Source organism: Desmodus rotundus, chromosome 10, assembly GCF_022682495.2.
Source record: "Desmodus rotundus isolate HL8 chromosome 10, HLdesRot8A.1, whole genome shotgun sequence".
Taxonomy (NCBI): domain Eukaryota; kingdom Metazoa; phylum Chordata; class Mammalia; order Chiroptera; family Phyllostomidae; genus Desmodus; species Desmodus rotundus.
The window spans coordinates 35,022,529-35,044,549 of NC_071396.1; the positions used below are offsets into that span (position 1 = coordinate 35,022,529).

At 57.7% G+C, this 22,021-nt stretch overlaps 1 protein-coding gene across 2 annotated transcripts; it reads right to left on the bottom strand.

Moving 5' to 3' along the window:
- Nucleotides 1-914: 914 nt before the first annotated feature.
- ANPEP (alanyl aminopeptidase, membrane) lies at nucleotides 915-21,812 on the bottom strand. Of its 2 annotated transcripts, none has more exons than XM_071219459.1 (21): nucleotides 21,681-21,812; nucleotides 15,201-16,002; nucleotides 14,521-14,663; nucleotides 14,245-14,396; nucleotides 13,727-13,853; nucleotides 13,470-13,624; nucleotides 13,122-13,235; nucleotides 12,873-13,016; nucleotides 12,656-12,721; nucleotides 12,440-12,505; nucleotides 10,805-10,980; nucleotides 10,494-10,573; nucleotides 9,188-9,318; nucleotides 9,041-9,096; nucleotides 8,082-8,229; nucleotides 5,833-5,924; nucleotides 5,263-5,373; nucleotides 4,977-5,144; nucleotides 4,036-4,176; nucleotides 3,590-3,671; nucleotides 915-1,463 (listed from the first exon to the last, which is right to left on the bottom strand). In XM_071219459.1, the coding sequence occupies exons 2-21, from the start codon at nucleotides 15,797-15,799 to the stop codon at nucleotides 1,311-1,313; spliced, it is 2,904 nt and encodes a 967-aa protein (XP_071075560.1). In that variant the 5' UTR covers nucleotides 15,800-16,002; nucleotides 21,681-21,812; the 3' UTR covers nucleotides 915-1,310. The 2 variants fall into 2 exon arrangements, with proteins under 2 accessions (XP_071075560.1, XP_024417425.1); XM_024561657.4 differs by having other exon boundaries at nucleotides 15,201-15,999; nucleotides 21,681-21,754.
- Nucleotides 21,813-22,021: the final 209 nt, after the last annotated feature.

The window sequence follows — 22,021 nt, forward strand, 5'->3', positions numbered from 1 at the left end:
GCTGACCCCTCCCCCAGTGGGGACCACCTGAGGAGCCCTATGGTCTGGTCAAGTGCCAGCCACTGCTGCTGGGCACTGGCGACAGGAAGGACTGGCCCAGAGGGGACCTGGAGGGACCCTGCCCCACCCTGGCTGGCCCCGCCCCACCCTTTGAAGTGCAGATACCCGTGGAGAACAGAGGGAGCCTTCCAGAGGGGACAGGCAGTGAGGGGGGCGCTGGTGGGGCCTTGAAGCTGGACACGGGACCATAGTGATAGCCAGCTCTTCTTACTTGGCGGCCAAGTAGGATGTGACTCCTTCCTTCCCCACACCAACCCTAGGATCAAGCTTCCCCATCGTGCAGGTGACAAAAACAAAGCCCAGGGGTTTTGGTCACTTGTCCACAAAACAGTGGCTGAGCATGATCTGAAGCCAGCCAGAGGCCCTCAGACCTTCAGTCAGTGGCCCGGCCCCTCCTTCCCACTAGCCCCAGAGCTCAGCTAGGCCTCGAGGGGCTGAGGCCCAGGGACACTTCCAACTGCCTAGCTTTGTTTGCCAAGAAATTCCCAGCTAGTCTGATGTGGGCCATGGAGCCAATGGGTCCTGGGCGGTCCCCTCCCCATGTGACCAAGAGGGCCCCCTTTTCAGGATGCTCCTGAAAACAACCAGGCTACAAATGGATATGGCCTCCCCCCACCACGGGTCCCAGAGCGGTGACAGGATAGGACCCAGCGTCTCGGGCCTGCTGTGGGAGAAGGCAGGCGAATGAGTGTTCAGGCAGACAGCGCACACAGGCATTCTGCTGGAGCACCGGCAGGGGCCCTTCCCTCCCGTTCTCCCTTGGGGGGGGGCGGTCCCAGAGCCCACAGTGCTGCCCATCTCCCCAGCTGTGGCCAGATACATGCCTGCTCCTGTTTAGTAATGAGCCTGGAAGCTCATCTAGAAATCCTTTATCTACATTTTCTCTTAGAAAAAAATATACAGATTTGGTGCCCTGTTGAGTCCCCAGGGTTCAGGGTCTTCATTGGAAGGCAAGAGAGGGCGCAGGGCAGCTGCCCAAGGCCACCCATAGTCCTTTGAGGGCTTCTGCTCCTCTGGCCCTAGAGCTGGGCTTCCCTGAGGTCAGCCCCAGGGCCCTGGGTGCTGTTGGCAAGAGGGGCAGGGGCTGGGAGGTGCTTGGACAGTCTGGCCATCAGGAGCTGGGTTGGCCCCACGCACAGAGTGGAGAGAACGTGGCCTAGGACTTCGTTCAGGAGTGGGGGTCCCTGCAGTGGGCCACGGATGCACGGGGGGCATCTCACGTGCGGGCCAGGTGACTGCACGGACGGGGGCTACTGGCTGTTGTCTATGAACCACTGGTGCACCACGTCCCTGTTGTCCTTCACCCACTTGATGTTGGCTTTGGTCTTCTCCAGGGCTTGCTCCAGAGCCCGCGTGGCCGAGCCAAAGCCTGTGCCCGCGTTGTTCTCCTTGAACTGCTCCAGCTGCCAGAAAGAGGAAGAAAGACTCTCAGCCCAGGCTGGGAAGGGGAGCCCCATCCTCTGTCACCCCACTTCAGGGTGGGGCCCAGATTCCAGGGACCACAGCCTGTTCTCCAGGACAGGAAGGACCAGTGCTTCCCCTCCCCTGGAGCCAAGTTCTGATCTAGTGCAGAGCTCAAAGATGACAGCGCCCCCAGGCTTAAATCTGGCTCCTGGGTGTATTTAGCCTTCCGTGTGTGGTTCTCCATGGAGCTGACTTGCAGTTTTTAACTCAATTACAATCTCAGCCCAATCAAGGGGGGACAGAGGGACAAATTAGACGCACACCAGAGGAAACAACCAGCCACACCCACATGTGGCCATTTCCATACCATAATACAAATGACCCGGTTGCTTCAACAAATAAACAGTATTTTTTTTTAAAGAGGAGATTTTACAGATTAAAAGGTGTATCAGTACTAGAGGTTGGAACTAGGGCAATTAGACAAGAAAGGAAGAAGTAAAACTATCTCTACTTGCAGATGACATGATTTGCACATAGAAAATCCTAAGAAACCTACAAAAAAAATCTTATTTAAACTCATGAGTTCAGCAACGTTGCAGGACACGAGCAATGTGTAAAAACCAATTGTATTTCTACACACTGGCAATGAAGAACCCTAACACGAAATTAAGAGAACGGCTTCATTTACAGCAGCATCAGAACGAATAAAAAGCTTGGGAATAACTTCGACAAGAGAAGTACGAGACTGCTATGTGAAAACTATAAATCGTTGCTAAAAGAAATGAAGAAGAGCCCTGGCTGGCGTGGCTCAGGGATTGGGCGCCAGCTTGCGAACCAAAGGATTGCTGGTTTGATTCCCAGTCAGGGCACGTGCCTGGGTTGCAGGCCAGGTCCCCAGTAGGGGGCACACGAAAGGCAACCACACATGGATGGCTCTCTCCCTCTCTTTCTCCTTCCCTTCCCCTCTCTCTAAAAATAAATAAAATCTTTTTTAAAAAAAGAAAGGAAGGAAGAAAGAAAGAAGCCCTGAGTACGAGGAAAAGAGACCCAAATAAATCCGTGTCAAGAGACTGGAAGGTCTAATGTTGTCAACGTGGAAACAGCCCTCAAACCAATCATCTACAGATGACACACAGTCCCTATCATAGCGCCAATGCCCCCATGCCCCCTTTCTGCAGAGAGCGACATGCAACCCTAACATTCACAGAGAAAGTCAAGGGGCCCAGGAGAGCTGAACGATCTTGAAAAAGGACGAACATACCATGTTTCAAGGGAATGAAACATGGTACTACACAGATAGACCTCAAGAACATTACGCTAAGAGAAAGAAGCCAGACACAGAAGGCCGCGTTACAATAGGAATCAATTTTATGAGATACGCAAATTGATGGAGACAGAAAGGAGGTTCGTGGTTGCCGGGGGCTGGGAAACGGGGGGCGGGGAGTGACTGCGAGCGGGTGCAGGGTTTCTTTTGAATGTGATGGAAATGTTCTAGAATTAGGTGGTGATGGTTGCACCCCCTTGTGAATACACTAAGAGCCGCTTCAAACGGTGAGTTTTATGAGACATAAACTCTATCTCAAATTTTAAAAAAGACAAATCAACCTAAATCAATGAGTTAACATTGGCTTCTAATTCAAACATAACATATCCATGGGAGAAAGAATTAAAAAAAAAAAGAAAAACTTAGAGAATCTGACAACAGGCTGGGTATAAGATGAGTATTAATTTTCTTAGATTTGCTAATGACAGGGAAATCATGTTTTAAAAATGCCTTTGTTTTAGATAGGACTGGAGTAATTAGAGGTGACATTATATAATAGCAGTGATTTGCCTGAAAATTATCCGTCCCCAGACAGTGTCAGAAATGCGGGGATAACTGCTCAGTCTGGGTAATGGGTGCACGGAGGTTCATAGTGTTACCCCTTTTGCCTGTGCAAGAATTCCAAGGCGAACTTTTCTGATCGGATTGTCCCCACTTAAAGAGTGGACACCCCGCTTCTTCTGAGCATGCAGGAGGCCTGACAGCAGGGAGCCCGCGCTCCCTGTGACCACACTTGGTGAGAACTAAAAGGCGGCCACCCACTTTAGGCTGGGGGTGACCCCAGGGTCCAGGGCTTCTTACCGCCTGCAGCTCCTCCTCACTGGAGAACCGCCGCGTGACCGCCTGGATGAGGTTGGAGAAGGAGAAGGAGCCTCCACCGTAACTGCAGGGTGGGGAGAGAGGCGAGCTGTGAGGCTGGTGGGAACTAACTAACAGTGATGGGCAGGCACGCTCTGTCCTCACAACTGCCCTATGATTGATCCGTCTTGTAGATGAGATGAAAAGACACATCCACGGAGACTCGAACACAGGTTTCCCTGCGGTGTCTTTGCTCCCATCTCCCCAGAGATCACTCCCACAGTCAGACTTTTTCTTCCCTCCTGGGAAAAGGGATGTCCCGCCCCCCACCTGGTCTTTCCATTCCTGCACCCCCCCTGAAGGTCCCGCCCGGCCTCTCCCAATGCTACAGTGTTCCCGGCACAGAGACCACCCTCAGGGCACCCCACACACATCCTCAGAGGACTCACTCCTCAAAGAGCTTCTTCCAGTTCGCCTGGACGAAATTCCAGGCCAGAGCCTGCCCCATGACATTGTTGGCGATGCTAATGATGGTGGAGGTGGCATCCTGCTTCCGGATGAGGGTGGAGTTCAGGGTGTAACGCAGGTACCTGTGGGGGCAGGATGCTCATTGGTGGCCACCTGCCAGGGCTGCAGTCTGATGACACGACAGCGAAATCCAGTTGGCAGAGGGCCTGCCCCGCCCTGCCCCCACCCCCTCCTGCTCACTTTGACAGCCCTTTGGCATGCTGAGGGCTGAACACCCCGTGCTCCTGCCTCCCTCTTGTGGATGGGACACTGAGCGCCCGAAGCGGGGTCCTGGGCTGTGCCATGTGCCAGGCCTGACATGGCCCTGGCACATGACAACCATCTGATGGTGAAGGAAGAAAGGAAGGAGGACCAGAGCCCCAAGCCCTGCACCAGGTAGGGTGGCCACTGCTATCTTTGACACTGAGGGTGTCCCTTCTTTACTGGGGTCCAGGAGATGGCGTATGAGGCACCCAGTCGGAGCCAGGAGCCCTCCTCAAGGGTTTGGGGGGGTGCCCAGTGGGACCTACAGAAGGACTGAAGTCCTGTAGGACCACCGTCCTTCAGAGAGAGGGAAAGTGAGTTACTGTCAAGTAAAGGCTGAGAGGCCAGAGCAGTTCAAAGCACAGGATATAAGCCCAGACCTGGGTTCAAATCTGAGCTCTATCACTCAGTGAAGCTTCCATATCTTGGGCAAGTTGCTGGGCTTCTCTGAGCCTCAGTGTCCTTGGTTGTACTATGGGGGCACCCTGCCCCACTGCTCAGCTTTGTGAGCACCCCAAAACAGGAGTGTGGAGGCATCAGCAAGGCTGGCTCTTTCTCTTCCACCTCGGCACCCTGGTCACGCTAGGGAACTCATCCCACCCTGCTGGCCCGTCCTCACCTGTCCAGGATCCAGACTTGCTTGGTGCAGGCCAGGGCCGCTCGCAGCTTGTCAGCTTCGTTTACTACTGTGGCTTTTTGGAACTGCTCCCAGGCGAAGTTCCACTCCTCCTCGCCACCCAGGGCAATAGCGTTGCAGTAGACAGCGGACCGCAGGTTGGGGTGGATTCTGGGTGGGGCGGGGGGAGTCAGCAGTGGAGCCGCAGCAGGCAGGGTGGGATCAGGGCCTGGTGAGGCGGTGGGCTTGAGAGATGAAGGAAGACTAGGGAGGAGCCAGGGACACTCACAAGTTATTCTCAGGGTTGTTCATCCACTGGTTGAAAAGGCCAGACACCAGGCTCTGGCACTCAGGGAGCCCACTGGAGCAGGCGGTGCTGATGGCGTTCACCTCGTTGTACCTGCCCAGGGATGGTGCTTGGTCAGCTGCCTGGCCCGGACTCTGGCCCAGGCTCCCCAGCTGACCCACAACTTCAGGCCAGGGCGCTAAGGCTGTAGCCCACCCAGTCTTCTGGGTCCCCCTTGGCTCTGTGCCTTGGACATCCAGGAGGAGCCACAGGGGCCAGCACATGGTCCAGCCCCACCTCCCACACCCAAAATCTCAACGACCAGGTCGGGGAGGGGACCTCAGAGTTTTTGTTTGGTCCTTTGTGCCAAGAGGCCAGATGGTCCCACAGCCCACACAGAGACTCTGGCCGGGCCGCCTGCTCCCAGGCAGCGTCGCTCCCTGCCTGGTGGTCCTAGTCCTGCCAGGAGCTGGGAGGGCCAGAGGGGGACATTGCCCAGGTGCTGCTCTGGACTCCCCAGGTCAGGGTGGCTGGGTCCCCATGACCTCCAGACCCAGAGGAAGTCATACTCACTGGTCCATCAGTTTTCCTGGGCGCTGACTCCAGTTGTTGGTGATGGTTTTAAAATAATTGAAGAGGGGTGTGACCTGCTTCCTCAGGTAGTTCTGAGGAACAGAAAACATGAATAGCTTAGAGGGGGAGACGTAAGCCTGACCCACCTGGAGCCTCAAGGAACCTGTGAGGGGGGCACACAGGCTGCAGGGGTGGATGGCCACAGACACTGAGACTGCGCTCAGGGGTGGGGCCGAGCCAACCCAGGATTCCGATGGCCAGCCTGACGTTCTTCCCCCTCAAAGGCTCAGCAGTGCTGACCCCGAGTGTCACCGTTTCTTAACGTGCAATTCCTGGATTGGTGTGTTTCCTCCTGCTGTTTTCCTTTTCTACCTAAGGTACCAAGATTCTGCACGCTGTACTTTTTTCCTCAGCATTGTTAACGTAAGCCTCACCCCATGCTATTAAAATCCTTTGCAGGCCCAGGCCAGGTAGCTCCGTGGGTTACAGTATCATCCTGATATGCCAAGGTTAGGTTTCGTGTTTGATCTCTAGTCAGGTAATGAATGCATAAATAAGTGGAACAACAAATCGATGTTTCTTTGTCTTTCTTCCTTTCTCTCTCTCTCTCTCTCTCTCTCTCCCCACCCCCTTTTCCCTCCCTCCCTGTTTCTAAAATCAATACATTTTTTAAAGCATTAAAAAAACTTAAATATTTTTTGAAAACTTTGGAAAAGCCTGTGAGGAGTACCCTGCCAGAGCTCAGAGATGCTGGGGCCAGGAACAGCCCTAGGAAGTTCACAGATGCGACAGGAGAAATGAAGGCAACCTGCAGAGGAGAGTGGTGGCCAGATCCCGGAGGTCAGAACAGAAAGCCAACACGCTGGAAAACAGGAGAGGAAGAAAATGGGAGGACCAACCCAACAAAAGAAAAATAAAAAAGGAGAGGAAGAACATTTAAAGGAGCGGTGCGAGCACGTCCAGACTGAAAGAGCAGAAGGAAGAGAGAGGCCCGCCAGGGTTGAGAGAAGAGGCTGCCGTGCGCTTCCAGCAGGGAAGCTGGCCACGTTCAAAGAACCGGAACAAAGAAAAGGCCCTGAGTTTCTCAGCAGAGATGAAACGTCAGTGAAGCGAGATCGGACATTTTCAAGGAACAATTTCCAATGTAGAAACTCTAGACCCAGGCAAGTTTTCATTCCAGGGTGACAGTGGAATAGGCATTTCAGACAATCTACCCCAGAATACCCGCCTCTTACGGAAGGTGAGCTCCACCCACCCTCACCCTGAGACAGAAAACTCAAGGAAGAACCCCCAGGGCTCAGAGAGCAGGAGAGCCTCCCAGAGTGAGAGCTGAGTGGGGTTCTAGAAGAAAGCAGGGGTGCCTTGGGGGACTGGAGCAAAAGTGCTGTGCTATCTGATACATTTACATAAGGTGGAGAGAAAAGGATATACACACACGGCCCTCTGTGCGGCTCAGCAGACAACGCTAGGTAAGTAATCGCAAGGAAGTAAATGCTACATACTGCATCCACCCAATGTTGTAATCGAACCACATTAATAAGATGAGCTGAATCCAAGGTGGGCAGGTTAATGAGCTACAATGAGGTAAAACCTCATTTACCATAAATACCTCATTTATCATAATAGGAACTTAATAATGTGAAAAATGTTTAATTAAAAAGAAAATCTCTTCAAGTATGATGATGCAGTGGCAACACCGCATTCCATCAAACGGATACCCTGTTGCCGAACCCTGACTGTGGACGTGCTGGTGTTCCCGGCTCTCAGGTCCTTTAGTAACCACACGACCCTGCAGATCCAGCGTTCCCTTCGGGTCTCCCTGGTGGGAGTCTAAGCGGCCCCCGCTTTAAGGCGGTGAATACCTGCATCTCCCCTTCTGCCCCGAGGGTGGGCGGGTGGACTAGACAGGTAGGGGCATGCTCAACTCACAGTGGGGTCAGCGGGGTCAGCAGGGTGCAGAGGGTCACCCGCGGGCATGTAGCTGAGCAAGGACAGGCATCCTGCCCCCAGGCACAGGGGCTTTTTCTGAAAGTGCTGACTTCCAGCACGGCACCCTCTGCGGGAAGTCTGGGTCCTCCCCTTGCCCTTCTCAATGGGCTCACCTCCCCAGTCCCTCCTGCCCTCATTGCTCTGCCGAGCCCATACCCACAAAGTAGTGGCGGCCTGGAGGCTCTCGCTACCACAGGCAGCAGCTCCACCAACTTCCTAACGGTGCTGCCAGGTGCCCTCCCGGCCACACCCCTCCGCACCTGCATGGGGGCATAGGTGCTGGAGCGGTCCAACATGAGCTTGAAGTAGCTCAGGCTGTTCAGGGCGGCCTCCCAGGGCAGGTATTCCGTCTCTCGGATCAGGAAGAGGGTGTTGTTCAGCGCCAGGGTGACAGGGACCATGCCGGCACTGGGGACAGAGGGGCTCAAGTAAGCACCCCTACCCAGTCCTCTCTGGGAACCCAAGCCTCCTCCTCAAGCCTGAGGTCCCACAGCCCTTCCTGAGCCAGCTTCAGTGTTTACTGGGGTGGGAAACATGGGCGCAGGGTGGCTCCACAAATAAGGCCAACCCAGACCCAGCCCTCACCCATTGTCCATCACAGTCCTTGGCTTATTACCCCTATTTCACAGATGAGGAAACTGAGGCTCAGAGAGGTAAAGTGACTTGCCTAAGGCCAGAAAGCCCATAGAGAGAGAGCTTAGATTCAAAAGGACAAAAAAAAAGCCTGTGTTCTTCCTCAGCCAATCGCTTCTCCAATTTTGGAGGCCTTCTGAGTCTCTCCCTCCCCCTCCTCAGGCTGTCTGCACACATGGGGTTCATAAATGCCCGCATCTATGGGTGACATCTGTTCATCCGTGCCACGTGTTGCCTGTCCTGTCCTTCCCAGGTGTCCTGGCACCTAGCACAGTGACCTGGCACACAGCTCTCAGGAAAAGCTTCATGCCATGGAGTGCAGTGTGACTGTGGCGCTGGACGGGCCTAGGTCTGGCCTTCCCTGGGCCGGGCACATGGCCCCTCAGGGAGGGCACTCAAACTCTTGAGTCTCAGGTTCCTTATCTGGGAAATGGGGGCCGAGGGCGGGGCGCCCGGGGCCCAGGGAGCCTGCTACGCTGGGCCTGGCTCTCAGGGAGGTCAGTTGCTTCTCACTCTGGAAACCCACCTGTGTGAGTCAGCAGGCCCTGCTGGCAGGGCCAGTCTGGGCCTGAGAGGGCACGCTCACCTGGCCAGATCGAAGGCATCGTGGATGACCTGCGCCCGATTGATGACTGGGATGACCTGCAAGGGGCGGCAGAGGGTGTGACCTCAGGGTATGACCTCGGGCTGGGCCTGGGGCAGGGGACGGGTCGGGGGGCAGGCAGACACCCACCAACCGGTCTCTCTGCAGCTGACCCTGAATCTTCCTCCAGTTGTCTTCATCGTAGTTCACCTGGTAGTAGCCTGTGACGTCGATATTCAGCAGGATCCAGTTGTCGGCTGCGGTTTTGAACTGTTCCTCGACTGTGGGGAAGAGACCAGAACTGGGGTGGGGCTGCTCAAAGACCCCAGGATGTCCCTTGACCCTCCTCTCTCCAGGCCTCAGCAAGAACAGCCTCCTGCTATGTGGCAGCAGCAGCAGCAGCTAGCCCGCAAGCCTCTGGGAAGATGCCAAGGAGGGCAGGAGAAGGGTTGTCGAGCAGGATGCCCAGCCCACCTCTGCCTCTGGCTGACTGGCGACCTCAGACCGGCCATATGCCATGTCCCAACCTCAGTGTCTGGCCTGCCTCCCATGGCCCGCATGTGCCCGGGGTAGTCTCTATTCTCATATGTCCAGTCCACTCAGGCTGCCTTCCAGTCAGCGCCCCAGCACTGCCCATCTCGTCCATGGGGCTTGGCACCCCTCCCCCCTGCTCACTCTTTCACCCTTCCATCCCCTCTCCTGGCAGCCAGAGGGGACCCTTCCACACCTTCAGGTCAGACCCAAGCATATGCCCACTTCCCACCTGCCCTAGCTACCCCTGGCCTGAGCACACAGGGTCTCCTGCATCCTGCTGGGACCTCTACTCAGTCCCCACGTTCACTGCTGCCTCTGTGTCTTGCACTTGCTATTTCCTCTGCCTGGAATGCTTTTCTCCGCCACCTAAGCCTAGCTAACTGCTGCTTTTCCTCTAAGACTCAGGTCACCTCCTTCAGGAAGTCTTCCCTGACCTCTCCATGAAGTTGAATCTCCCTTACCCCCAGCTCCTGGTGCCTGTGCCCAAGCAGCCCAGAGGCCATGCACGCCTCTGCTAAAGCACTCAGAACAATTCTGGAAAGTCTTTAACTACCTGTCTTCCTTCCCCTTCATCAGCAACCTTGGCCTAGGCAGGGGACAATCTGCCTTGACCGTGGTTTCCTTTGTGCCTGGCAGGGTGGGGCTGCTCATACCATGTGCCAGGCACTATTTAAACATTTCATGTGGATTGTTTCCTTTACTCCTCACAGCATTCAATGGGGAAGCTACTGTTCTTGGCCCCATTTTATAGATGAAAAAGTCAGGACCAAACAGGGATGTTAACTTGCCCAGGGTCACACAGCTGGGCAGCAGCAGAGATTACAACCCAAGCAGTCGGCTCGATTTGGGGGGGTGAAATGAGGCTGCTGTTACCCCTGGCACAGGGGCCAGGAACTGGGTGTGTAGGGTGGGGCTGGGTTACTTTTGGTGGGTTCCTCCAGCCAGTAGTCCTTCTGGGTGGTGCCATCTTTCATAGACGAGATATGGATGATCCACTGGTAGCTGCAACAAGAGGCCGGAGGTCAGGCAATGAGAGATGGTAGGTCATGGCTGCTGCTGGCAAAGGGCCTCCCTGCCTGGGCTCCCACTTCCTGCCCAACTCCGGCACCAGGCGCCTCCACCCTCCTGGCCCAGGAGGGAAAGCCTGTCTAGAGCCACCGGGGCTGGGGCCACCGCAGGCCAGGCTCTCAGAACCCTCACGGGGATGCCTGCCCTGGGACCCCATCTGCTCACTTGAATGGTGAGGGGCGGGCAGGCTTGGACTCAGGGTCCAGAAGGAAGTGCTCCTGGGAGATATTCCCTGTCTTGGTGTCCACAGTGACGACAGGGAAGCCCATCTGCAGGATCCAGCGGTCCATGATGGTGCTCACGTTTTTAGGCAGCACGACGTCCTTCTGATTGTCCACAGCCTGGAAGAGGACAGCCAGGTGAGGAGAAGCCCGTGTCACAGTCAGGGCAAAGGGCAGAGGTGTGAGCACCCAGATGGGAGCCTGGGGACAGGCTTCAGGGGCTTGTTACTGTGCTCATAGGTCCTTTTGATCTTTTTCCATGCGTGTGCATTGCTTTTTTTCTTTTTTTAAGACTTTATTTATTTAACAGAAGGGGAAGGAAGGGAGAAAGAGAGGGAAAGAAACATTGGTGTGCAAGACAAATATCAATTGGCTGCTTCTCACCCACCCCCAACTGGGGACCCAGCCCATAACCCAGGCATGTGCCCTGAGTGGGAATGGAACTGGTGACCTTTCGGTTCACAGGCTGGCGCTCAGTCCACTGAGCCACACCAGCCAGGGCTGTGTTGCTTTTGTAATAACAACAAAACTCCAACAATGTCTGTTAACAGCTGAGAAAATGAAAACAAGATCAGGGCAAGAAAGTGGGCAGAAGAGCATGTTAGAGGTGCAGGCTGAGAAGGGGGGCTCTGGGGGAGAGGGAACAGGAGGGAGGGATGAAGTTGGGAGGGGCATCTGGCCTGGAGGAGGGCTCAGCTTTGCAGGACAGGAGAGAAACTGAGGCACGGCAAGGAAGAGTGGAGATGGAGGGGAGGGACTGAGGCAATCAGCGGGGAAGGGAGGTGGGCCAGGCTCCAGGCAGATGGAAGTTGGGCGGGAGGTTGGCTAAGAGGGCACTGCAGCCCAGCTGTGATCTGTGACAAAGCCCTGGGTCTCCCCTCTCTGGTCGGACAGGCCTGGGCGCCTGGGGATTGGAGGGACAAGGTGGAAACAGTAGGGGAGCAGCTGGCAGGGAAGCCTGGCACATGGGGTTCCAGAGGGGTCACCCCAGTTGGGCTGAGGAGGGGGAGGGGGAAGCTGTGAGGAAGAGATGGGGGATGACAGAGGAAGGGCAGACCCAGCCTAGGAGAGGAGTGGGGCAGGGGGAGGGCCCAACAGACAGGGGTGCTTGGGGATGCTAAGTAACAGGAATGCAAGATGGGGCCGGTTGGGAGGGCCCCATCTTATGCTGAGGGTGCTGGGGTGCAAAGTTGTGCCTGGGAGGGGCTGGGAGGGCACAGGGCAGGCAGGACTGCTGAGCAGGTTGGACGACTGGCTCCAAAGTCCCTGGCCGAGGCAGGCTTGGGCGTGGGAGCCGTGAGGGCCCATTTCCTCAGTGCTGAGAAGAGGGGACACCTGGGTCCCCATCACGGAGCTCCCTATAGGGGAGGCAGGCCGCCTGCTGGGGTTTCTCAAATAACCGCCTTCCAGGGGCCATTCTCATGCCCACTTCACATGTGACCAACCATGGCTCCAAAGGACCTGCCTGGGCTGGCAAGCAGCGGCACTGGGCACATTCCCTTACACAGGCAGTACCGCCGGGGACTGCTAGCATCTTAGGATGCCCACAGAATGGCTCCGGGGGCTGGCTGTTACCCACCTTCTGCAGGTGCACCCATAGGTCCTTGTAGGTGGCACTCTTATAGGCAAAGGCACCAAGATAGGACTGTGGGAAGACAGACCGTGGTGAGGGTGAAGCTGGTGTCCCAGGCCCGACCACTCAGCCTCTGTGGTAGGCTGGGCTTGGGGACCCAGGTCAGGGGCTAGAGGAAACCACCCCCACCCCCACCCCCACCGGCTGGCCAAGCGCACTCACCGCCAGGCCATCCTTGAACACATTCTCAGTCAGGAAGCTGGACAGCATCCTAAGGACAGAGGCTCCCTGGGGGGAAGGACGGGGGGGCTCAGAAAGCTGTGCTCAGCTGACAGGACCCCGTGACCACAGCAGGCCAGGCCAAGTGTTCCCGGCCTGCAGGCCGAGTCCCCACCGCCCTCTTGACACCCCCCACCGTCTCTGCAGGCAGGGGCACCACCTTGCTGTAGGAGATGGAGTCAAACATCTCACTGATCTGTGCTGGTGTGTTGACCTCCTCAGCAGGGGTGGTCAGGGGGTGGGAGGAGGCCAGGGCATCCACGGCCATCACGCGGTACAGCTCGTTCTGCACGATGAGGTCTTTCTGCAAACCCCCGATGGCCATCAGTGCACTGTGCTGGGAGTGCTGACCCAGGTCTCCCCCACCCCCTCCCCCACACCCCCCAGGGCCCCTGCATGGCTGGCTCACCAGGTTCCATGTGGGCTCGGCGTAGTTGGCACCCAGGTACTCCACGTAGGAGGCAAAGCCCTCGTTCAGCCACAGGTCGTTCCACCAGGCCACCGTCACCAGGTTCCCAAACCACTGTGGGGGTGGGGGGGTCAGCCCAGCCAGCCACTCTGGCCCTGCAGCCACCCACCGGCCCCAGAGCCATCCTTCGGGAGTGCCATCATGTGCCAGGCCCTGGGCCAGCGACTCCGGGGACACTGTGGTGACAGCCCCGCTGCCCCACCGCCCTTCTCAGCTGCCAGGGCCTGTGCCAGCGCCCGCTCCCCAGCCCCCTAGTTCTCCCTCTGCATTGTCCATGCCACGGAGCACCTGGTGGGCCAGCTCGTGGGCGATCACAGTGACTACCCGCTCCTTGTTGCTGCTGGAGGAGATCTGGGGGTCAAACAGCAGGGAGGTCTCCCGGTAGGTCACCAGCCCCCAGTTCTCCATGGCACCGGCATTGAAGTCAGGCAAGCCGATCTGGTCTGGGGAGGCCAGGAGGTTGGCAGGGTGGCCTCTGGGCATGGAGCCCTCCCTGCCATTGACCTTGCCTCCCTCGATGCAAGGCCCCTGACCCCCTTACTCACCGGACTTTTCGAGGGGGTAGGGTGTGGTATAATGATCAGCGAAGAATTTCAGGATGGAGCCAGTCACGCTCAGGGCATAATCACCATGACCTGCCGCGGTCGCGCTGGGCCGAGCCCAGATCCGGATCTGCAAAGAGGACAGAGGTGGGCCAGGGCCCCTGATGGGTCCCAGCGCCTGGACGAGGTCACAGCGGCAGGCCAGGCCCACAGCAGAGAGGGCTGGGGGTTTCTGAGGGGCTGGGAGTCCTAGTGCGGAACCTTTGAGGGGTAACAGATGATGGTCATAACTATCGTCTGTCTGCCTGACACCCAGGGGTCAGGAACTCCATGCATTACGAGGAACCCATTTTTCAGATGCAGAGACTGAGGGTCAGGGAACTGGCTGTAGAGGACTCCAAGCCAGGGTTCCAAAACAGTGGCCCACCAACACAGGGGCCAGGGGGCAGGGACAAAGATAAACAGGAATACCCCTCAGGCAAGACCAGTCCTGGTGAGCACAGGCAGGCCCAGCCTCGTACCAGGACATCGTTGTTGGGCGCCATCGACTCCTTCCGCTCCACAGACGTGAACTCGCTCACGATGTACGCCAGCAGGTACGTGGACATCACAGGGGTGGTCTGGAACTCCGTCTTGTTCCAGGTGGGGTCTTCCTTAAACGGGACGCTGGGGCCTGGGCATGAAGCATGTTATAGGCGTGAGGGCATGCACCCTCTCCCCTGCCCTGCACCCCAGCCCCGGACACCTTGGGGTGCTGGCTTCCCAAGGTTGTGTGGCCCCAGGACACACCCGCTCACCTATGGGCAGCATGTTGGACAGGGCTGTGAGGTTGTTGGGGTGGATGAGGGTGATGTTAAACCGGGCTTTCATGGCTGGCTCGTCAAAGCATGGGAAGGACTTCCGGGCGTCTGCAGACTGCATCTGCGTCGTGGCCAGCACCCTGCCCACGCCAGAGTGTTAGAGGGTTTGCCGGCAGAACGCCTGTGCTGGTGATCAGGGATGGGGGGGGCGCTCTAGGGTGTTGCTGGGTTTGCCGGGAAAGGGGTGCACGGAAAGCCAGTCTGGCCAAATCCCTGCCCTCCCTGCCTCACCCGGGCAGCACCTGGGCCCCAATAGGCCAGCTGACTCTGGGAGACCAGAGCTCCTTCTGGACTCGGGAATAAGGTCCTGGCAGGCTCCATCACCATAGGAGCAGGGAGATCAAATGTCTCCCCTCTGAGCCTCAGTTTTCCTGTCTCAACAAGGGATGCTTTCCCTACTCGTGCCCAACTCCCTGAAGTAGGGGAAGGAGGCCCTCCGGGAAAGGGTTTGTAGTCTTGGTGGCTGCTCCCGCGAGCTGCAGATGAAGCCATTGGCCAGCCCAGGGCTCCAGAAGGTTCAAAGGCCTTCCCCCCAGGCCCTCCCTCAGCTCCTGGGCTCCAGCTCTGCCTCGGCACCCAGGACCTGCGCCCACCGGGCAGAGCCCGCCCCGACTCACTTTTTGACATTGCCGTCCATGTACTCGCTGCGGTAGAAGCCAGCCAGGTCGTCGGCCAGCTCGCCCTCGAACTGGCTGTCCATCTCGTATAGGCTGCCGGCCTGCAGCTGGCTCTTCAGGTGCACCACAAGGTACTCTGTGACCTCGACCAGCTCAGTCCTGTCGATGGCAGGGGCCTGGGCACCCCCAACACCCCGCAGGGTCACCATGTGCTGCTCCGGGGTCTTAACATACTTGAGCTTCTTGCTGTGGATGATGATGACGTCGGTGGCCTCCTTGCACTTGAAGCGCACAGTGCTGGAGCCCTCGAAGATATACAGGCCGTCCTTGTTGGGAGTGAGGTAGGGCCTTAGTGTCACCTTGTAGGACTCGGGCTCCAGTGTCTGGGGAAGGCGGTATCGATTCCATGGCTTGCTCTGGTCCAAGGTGGTGGCCACGGTGGTGCTGGGTTGTGCTGTGCCAGAGGTGGTGGAGTCAGTGCTCTTGTTCTTCTCCTGGGAGTACACCACAGACAGGGCGATGATGGTGGCCACAGCCCCCACACCCAGGATGATGCCCAGGATGCCTAGGGGCTTGGAAATGTAGAAGCCCTTGGCCATGGTGAGGGTGGGCACTCGGGAGGCTCAGGGCAGGCAGGAGACAGGGTGGCCTGGGGCCAGGCTTATATCTCAGAAGGGAGGAGCCCCACAGCCCTCAGACTGGGCAAAAATTAACCAGGGCTCCGAGAGGCGAAGGTCACAGTGCTGGGTAGGGACGCACTCTGTCCAGGCTCCCGTGAGGACACCCAGAAGCAGTGTACCTGCTAGAAGAAAACGGTGTCTGGTTACATGCTGCTGGCTGCCCTGCTGAAGGGGGGGTGGGGGGTGGGGGCTGCAGGCCCCGCAGGTAGGGGGCAGCCGGATGGCACTCTGTGTGTGCTGAGATGGTGAGGACAGAAGCAGGGGGATCCAGGTTCGAGTGAGGGAAGGACTTCCCAGGGGCAAGAGGTAGGAGACGCGGAGAAGGAAAGAGCTGGTTTCTGGGTCAGGAACACATGGGGTCTCCGCTGTGGTCGGGACTGGGAAGGAGGCGCAGGCTCCTCGGGCCTTGCTGCCAGCCTCGCCTGCATTCCTCCAGAGCAATCCGGGCTCCCAGGTGCACTCTCCCCCCTTTCCTCGGTATCAGCTCTCTGAGTAGAATGAAATAGGCTCTACTGCCTTTTTAAGAGAAGAAGCTGGCAGAAGCTTAACCTCTTGACCACCGTGACCTTGGGTAGGCAGACTTACCTCTCTGTGACCTCCTTCATCGGAATGACAGCATTTACCTCTTTCGTTTAGCAGAACCTAAAAATCACCCCTCCTTTCTTACTCAGAGCTCACCCACTGCCTCTTTTCCTGTCCTGGGTAGAAACTTATCATACTCAATATGTTCTCGGAGGACAACGATGTGCGGTATTACCCTTCCCACGCACCAGCCCGGTTTCTCAGACCTTCACACCCCGACTCCCCTTGCCAACACCCAATGTCCCCCCGACCCCCAACCTCACCATGTCGTTGGTCAAAGACACTCTCATTGTCTATGTAGGCACTGCAGGACCCTCACAAACTCCCCACTTCCACTGGGGCCCCCTCAAACCTCGTGGCTATACAAAGTGGATCATTATTTTCTGCCACTGCTTAAAACCTTCCATTTGGTCTTGGAATCCAGGCCAAATCACCTAAAGGGACCCACAAGTTCGGGTGCTACCAGCCTGTCCACTGCCCGGCCTCCTCAAACCACACTCCCCTTCTATCTCGGTTCCCCAGCCTACCTGGCCTTCACCCAGCCCCCTTGCCGCAGGACCTTTGCACATGCTGTTTCCTCTGCCTGGGCCATGGCTCCCTTCTCACCCTGGCTACTTCCTATTCGCCCTGCAAGTCTCTTTCTGAGAAGATACCTGACCTCCATAGCCAAGTCAAGCCCCTATTAGCTCCACCGGCGCCGCCGACCTCTTCTGCAAAGCCCTGTAGCCCAGTGGGTTTTCCATTCAACCTGTGTGATTGGTCATATGAGTCCCGCCTATTTGCCCCACGGGCTGGCGGCTGCGGGAGAGCAGCACGCATGCCCGGCCACAGGAGGTGCTCAACATGTGCTTGCTGAGGGAAGGCAAACGTGGGCAAATGAATATGTGAAAGAAAGACTTTCTATCCCATCTCTACTCCTGCCTCTGTCCCCACTTCCTTTCAGGGTACCCAGGCAGGCTGGAGTCAGGTTGGGTGGGTCCAAAAGCACCTGAGGAGTCCCATCGGTTTGCTCCATCAGCTCGTGGGCTCCTTGTAGTCCTGATTCACCTGCTTCCCACCCCCTGGGCCTGCACAAAGGCTTCGCCAGTGAATACACTCGCATGAACTGATGCAGACATGAATTCATTCAGGCATAACCGCAAGAGTGAATGCCTCCCACCTGTCACTTGGCTGGCAGGGGCCAGGCTCTGAGTGCTGGGTCTTCCGGGGACCCTCAAGCCCTCGGGCTTTCCCTCTTTCTCTCTCTAGAGGCATGCCCTCAGGGCTCTGGCCTGGGCAGTGTGGACTTCCCCCTGCAGTGACCGGCAGGCAGCCACTCCGTCAGGCCTGGGCTGATGGTCAAGGGATACTAGCGGGAAGCCACGTGCCCAGGGTAGGGAGACAACTTGGGCACGGTGACAGAAAGGCACGGGGATGCCCAGGGGTGAGGTAGCACGCGTTCCCAGCCAAGAATTTGGGCCAGAATTTGCCAAGGAAGGCCATCTGGACAGAACCCTGGGAGGCTGGTGCCTGGGCCCCATGCAGCCCCTGGAGTGGTAGGTGTCTCATTGAGTCCCTGACCGGGCCTGAAGCCCCCTCCCACTTTTGCAGCCGAAAGACCCGCAAATCCGCTTGGCCCTATCCCTTCTCCAAACAAAGAAAGAGGCCCCGCCTGGCCCACTGTAGGCTTTTCCTGTTTGCTTTGGACCTGGACCACGCGTCCAGCTGGCTGGAACCCTGACTCTGTCGCAAAGGGCCTCTGGTCTTCAAAGCTGGCGCGACAGGCGGCCCACTGCCCTGTAATGAGAGACCCCTGCCCTGGGCAGCGGGCCACCTCCACACCCCACACAGTGGTAGCAGCGCTGTCCCTCCCTGTCACCCAAACCTGCCACACACCTTGGCCCAGAAAGCTCCTCCTCCTGCTCAAGCCTGCTCTCCAGCTCCTCACCGCCTGTGGGATGTAGAATGAAACCTCAGCTCTGGTTGTGGCCTTGAGATCTCCCGTGACCTTGGCCCTCTAGCCTCTATTTGCAGTGCCCGCTATGGCTCCAGTGGCCAGTATTTCCCCAACGCACCCCCACCCCTGCCCCCGCCACTGCCACCCCAGGCCTTTTCATATCTCTGGGCCTTTGCTCACCCTGTTTCAACGGCCAGGAGCATCTTTTCTCTCCCTCCTGTCAAACTCCTGCTCATCCTTCAAAACCCAACTCTGATGTCACCACCTTCTCACACATGGCAACCCCTCTGCGCTTCCCTGGCCTCAGGTTCACACCTCGGCCACGGTGCTTATGAAAAGGCCCTCTACCTGTTTAGAGCCTGCCACCAGTCCAGGCACCTTGAGGGAAGGCTCGGTGACTGTGCACCCCTCCACGCCTCGCACAGGTCAGGAGCCCAGGAAATGCCAGCTAAGTAAATGATAACAGCTACCCTCCTTGCCATGGCTTACAGGTCTGGCCTGATCCAGCCTCCCCTCCTCCCACCCTCCGCCTCGATCCTCTGGTCTCATCCCTCTCTCCCCTGCCCCACTGGCCTCTGTTGGTTTATCAAGCCCACCAGGCTCTCCCCACTCCCCCTACGCCTCCAGTGGCCCCACAGAAGATGCTCTTTGGGCCTGGAAAGCTTCTGTCTTTCCTTCACCTGCCACCCTCTTGTCCTGGAGGCTCACTTCAGTGATGCCAGCCCAGGACAGCCCCCCAAGCACCTCCAAGACTCAGCACCGTGCGGATAGCACCCTCCCCCGAGGCAGGCACCTAGTACACCACCGGTGGATGATACGTACTTATGGAATCGATGCAGCGATGAGACAATGAGAGGCAGTGGTTAAAGATGGAATTCCCTGCAATTCAACCCCTTGATCCTACGGGAGAAGGTCCCCCCTCCATCCCCTGCTCTCCTTCTTGGGGTCCCAGACTGGGCACACGAACTACCTTCTGCCATCTCTGTGAGCCTCCTGTACATGACTTAATATTATCCTTCACACCCATTCACCACTTACTCTCCTTCTGAGCAATAATGACCGCAAATCCGATGGTTGTTGGGGTTGTATTTTTTCCTCAAATCATCTTGTGCGGCTGCACCCACGTTGGGGCTCACTGCTGCACCCCCGCGTGACCCTGGGGGTGGCACCACCTGCGGCTGACTCTGGAGAGGAAACCTTTCTGCAGGTGAGTGCCACGTGTGTTCCTTCTCCTGCTACTCCTGAACGGGGAGGAACCCAGCACCTCCACACACGTCTCAACCAAAGCATGTTTCTCCCCTGCCTACGTTTCAGTCCAGAGGACAAAACCTCCTCTAAATTAAAAAAAGAAAAAAAGTAAGGTTGACAACGATCACGCAAGAGAATAGTTCAGGCACGCCACACATGTAGAAGACATCAACTCAATGGGAACAGGCCGCTGCGTCTTGCAGGTGGGGGACAGGTCCCTTTAACTTAAACAGGAAAAGGCCAGGAGCCTGGGAAGGGCCACGGCGGGGAGCACCAGGAGCCAGGCCCCCGCCCGTGCCTTACAGGCTCTCAGGGGCCACTGGGCCTTGGGTTCGCCGCTACTCCTGCTCACTCAGAACCCCCCCTCCACTGCCCCCCTCCCCACCCCCCATCCTGTCAGCTGCAGGGATAGGTGAGCTGGGAGCAAGAGGACAACTCGAAGCCCATCTGTCTGCTCTGAAGGAGCAGTGAGAGGGGGGCAAAGACGAGGCTGGGGTCTTAGGACAAGGTACACTGTGGTCCCTCTGGCCGCTGGCCTTTTCCAGGCTTCCAAGGCCTCCACCCACAGCTGCATGGGACTGGGACTGTGCCAGCCCCCAGGGTGCTTCCTCTGGGAGCCTCAGACACTGTCCATCCTGTGAGAACCTCAGAAAGCCCCCTGATGAGAAGTCAGCTCCTGTCCCAGCCTCTGGAGCCCAGGGCAGGGCACTTAGGACAGAAGGAGCCGAGGGGCCTGGTATGGGGGTGGTGGTGAAGGGGTGAGGGGAAGCACACCAACCACGGAAAAGTCATGCTGGGCTGCACGTCCTGCCTGGCAGCTCCCATCTGTTTAACTGAGCACCTACTATGTGCTTTACCAGGATAATCACCACCATTTGGCAGCTGAAGAAACCAAGGCACAGAGAGGTTGAGTGGCTTGCCCAAGGTCACACAGCTAGTTAGCAGCAGGTTCTATAGGCTTAACCACGCATGCTCCCTAAAGCATCTCGCCATATGGCCCCCCACCCCATTCTCTACTGTGCAGCCCCTTGAGCGTGAGAGACCACAGGAGGGGGACGCACACCCTGGGAGTCTAACAGCGTGGGGGGGGCACGCCCTCCTTTCATCCCCTCATCGCCCCACCTCACAGAAGATACAAGGCCTGAGGGCCCGTCTGCTCCGAGAGCCCCTTTTACAAGTGGATACACTGAGGCCCAGAGAGGTCCCAGTCATTCACTCAGGTCTGACCAGGCCTGATGCTCTGACCCCCGGAGGACACTGGCCACTGTGGCCCCAGGGGCTGGGATGCTGGGATGCCAGGATGCCGGGAGAAAGGGGCTCAAATCTGAAAGCCAAGGCAGGGCGCACCTGGGGGTGCGCTGCTGGAGGTTTGGACGCCCAGGGTCAGGATTCCATTGGCCCCATTTGTAGAGAGACCCGTCCCTAGAACAAGGGCAGGTGCAGTGGGAACCTTGACATGTCTCCCCAGAGAGTGCCCCACAATCCCCAGCCTCGGCTGGGCTCTGGGAAACCTGCACCCTGAGCAGGTGGTTGTAAGGAGACAGGGGGACCACAACAGTAAAACGGGTGTTAAAAATAGGAGTGCCCTTTTCCCTCCCCGCAGGGGCCAGGGAAGGGCTTGGGACACAGGCAGAATTTCCCAGGTCCCATCTCCTCCTCAGTGGCTCTCTAGATCCCCAGGGATTCCCTTTCCTCTCCAGCTCCACCCCACCCACCACCAGGGCCTTCCCACCACCCGCAGCAGTCCCCAGCAGGGTGCAGCCCGCCTGCCAGTCCCGTCTGCCCACTTTTCCTCCCCCAGAGGTGCCAGTAGCCCCCACCCACCCTGGGGCTACCCCTCCAGGTGGGAGGTCCCCGGCTCCAACTGGGCCAAGAAGAGATCCCGGGGGATCTCAGCCAAAGGCCAAAGGAACTTTGGGCTCTCTCTGGGCCTCAGGGTGCCCGCCAAAGAAAGGGTTATGGGCAGCAAACGTGGCTTTCCCTGAGCTGCACCCCACCAACAGCCCCCGTGCCCCCTCAGCGAGCTCCACTTGCCTAGGTCACCGGAGCCTCCTCCCGGAGGGCGAGCAGGACCAGCCACCAGCATGCCCCAGCAGGACCTGACTCCTCCTTTCCCAGGCCTTTTAAAGGGAAGTAACCTGACCCGACCACTACTCCTCCGGGTTAACCCTTTCCGGCAGCCTGTGGCTGCGCTTGCCATCCGCTGACGGCAAGGCCCCAAACGGCTCTTCAGTTTCTGGTCTCCTGCTCCCCACCCCATAGCAAGCAGCACCCCTACCCGCCCCCCATGGCTCCACCCCTCCACATCTGGTCAGCATCTGCCAGAGCCCCACCCTTCCAGCTAGGGTGGGGAGAGCCCCACTCCTCCAGGAAAA

What these genes read in the sequence shown, in the direction of transcription:
- ANPEP (XM_071219459.1), bottom strand. Translation starts at nt 15,799, where the DNA reads ATGGCCAAGGGCTTCTACATTTCCAAGCCCCTAGGCATCCTGGGCATC. An exon ending in CGCCCAACAACGATGTCCTG is followed by an intron (nt 13,854 to 14,244) that starts GTACGAGGCTGG and finishes TCCTCTTTGCAG; the next exon opens with ATCCGGATCTGGGCTCGGCC. An exon ending in GCCCGCCCCTCACCATTCAA is followed by an intron (nt 10,574 to 10,804) that starts GTGAGCAGATGG and finishes CTCTTGTTGCAG; the next exon opens with CTACCAGTGGATCATCCATA.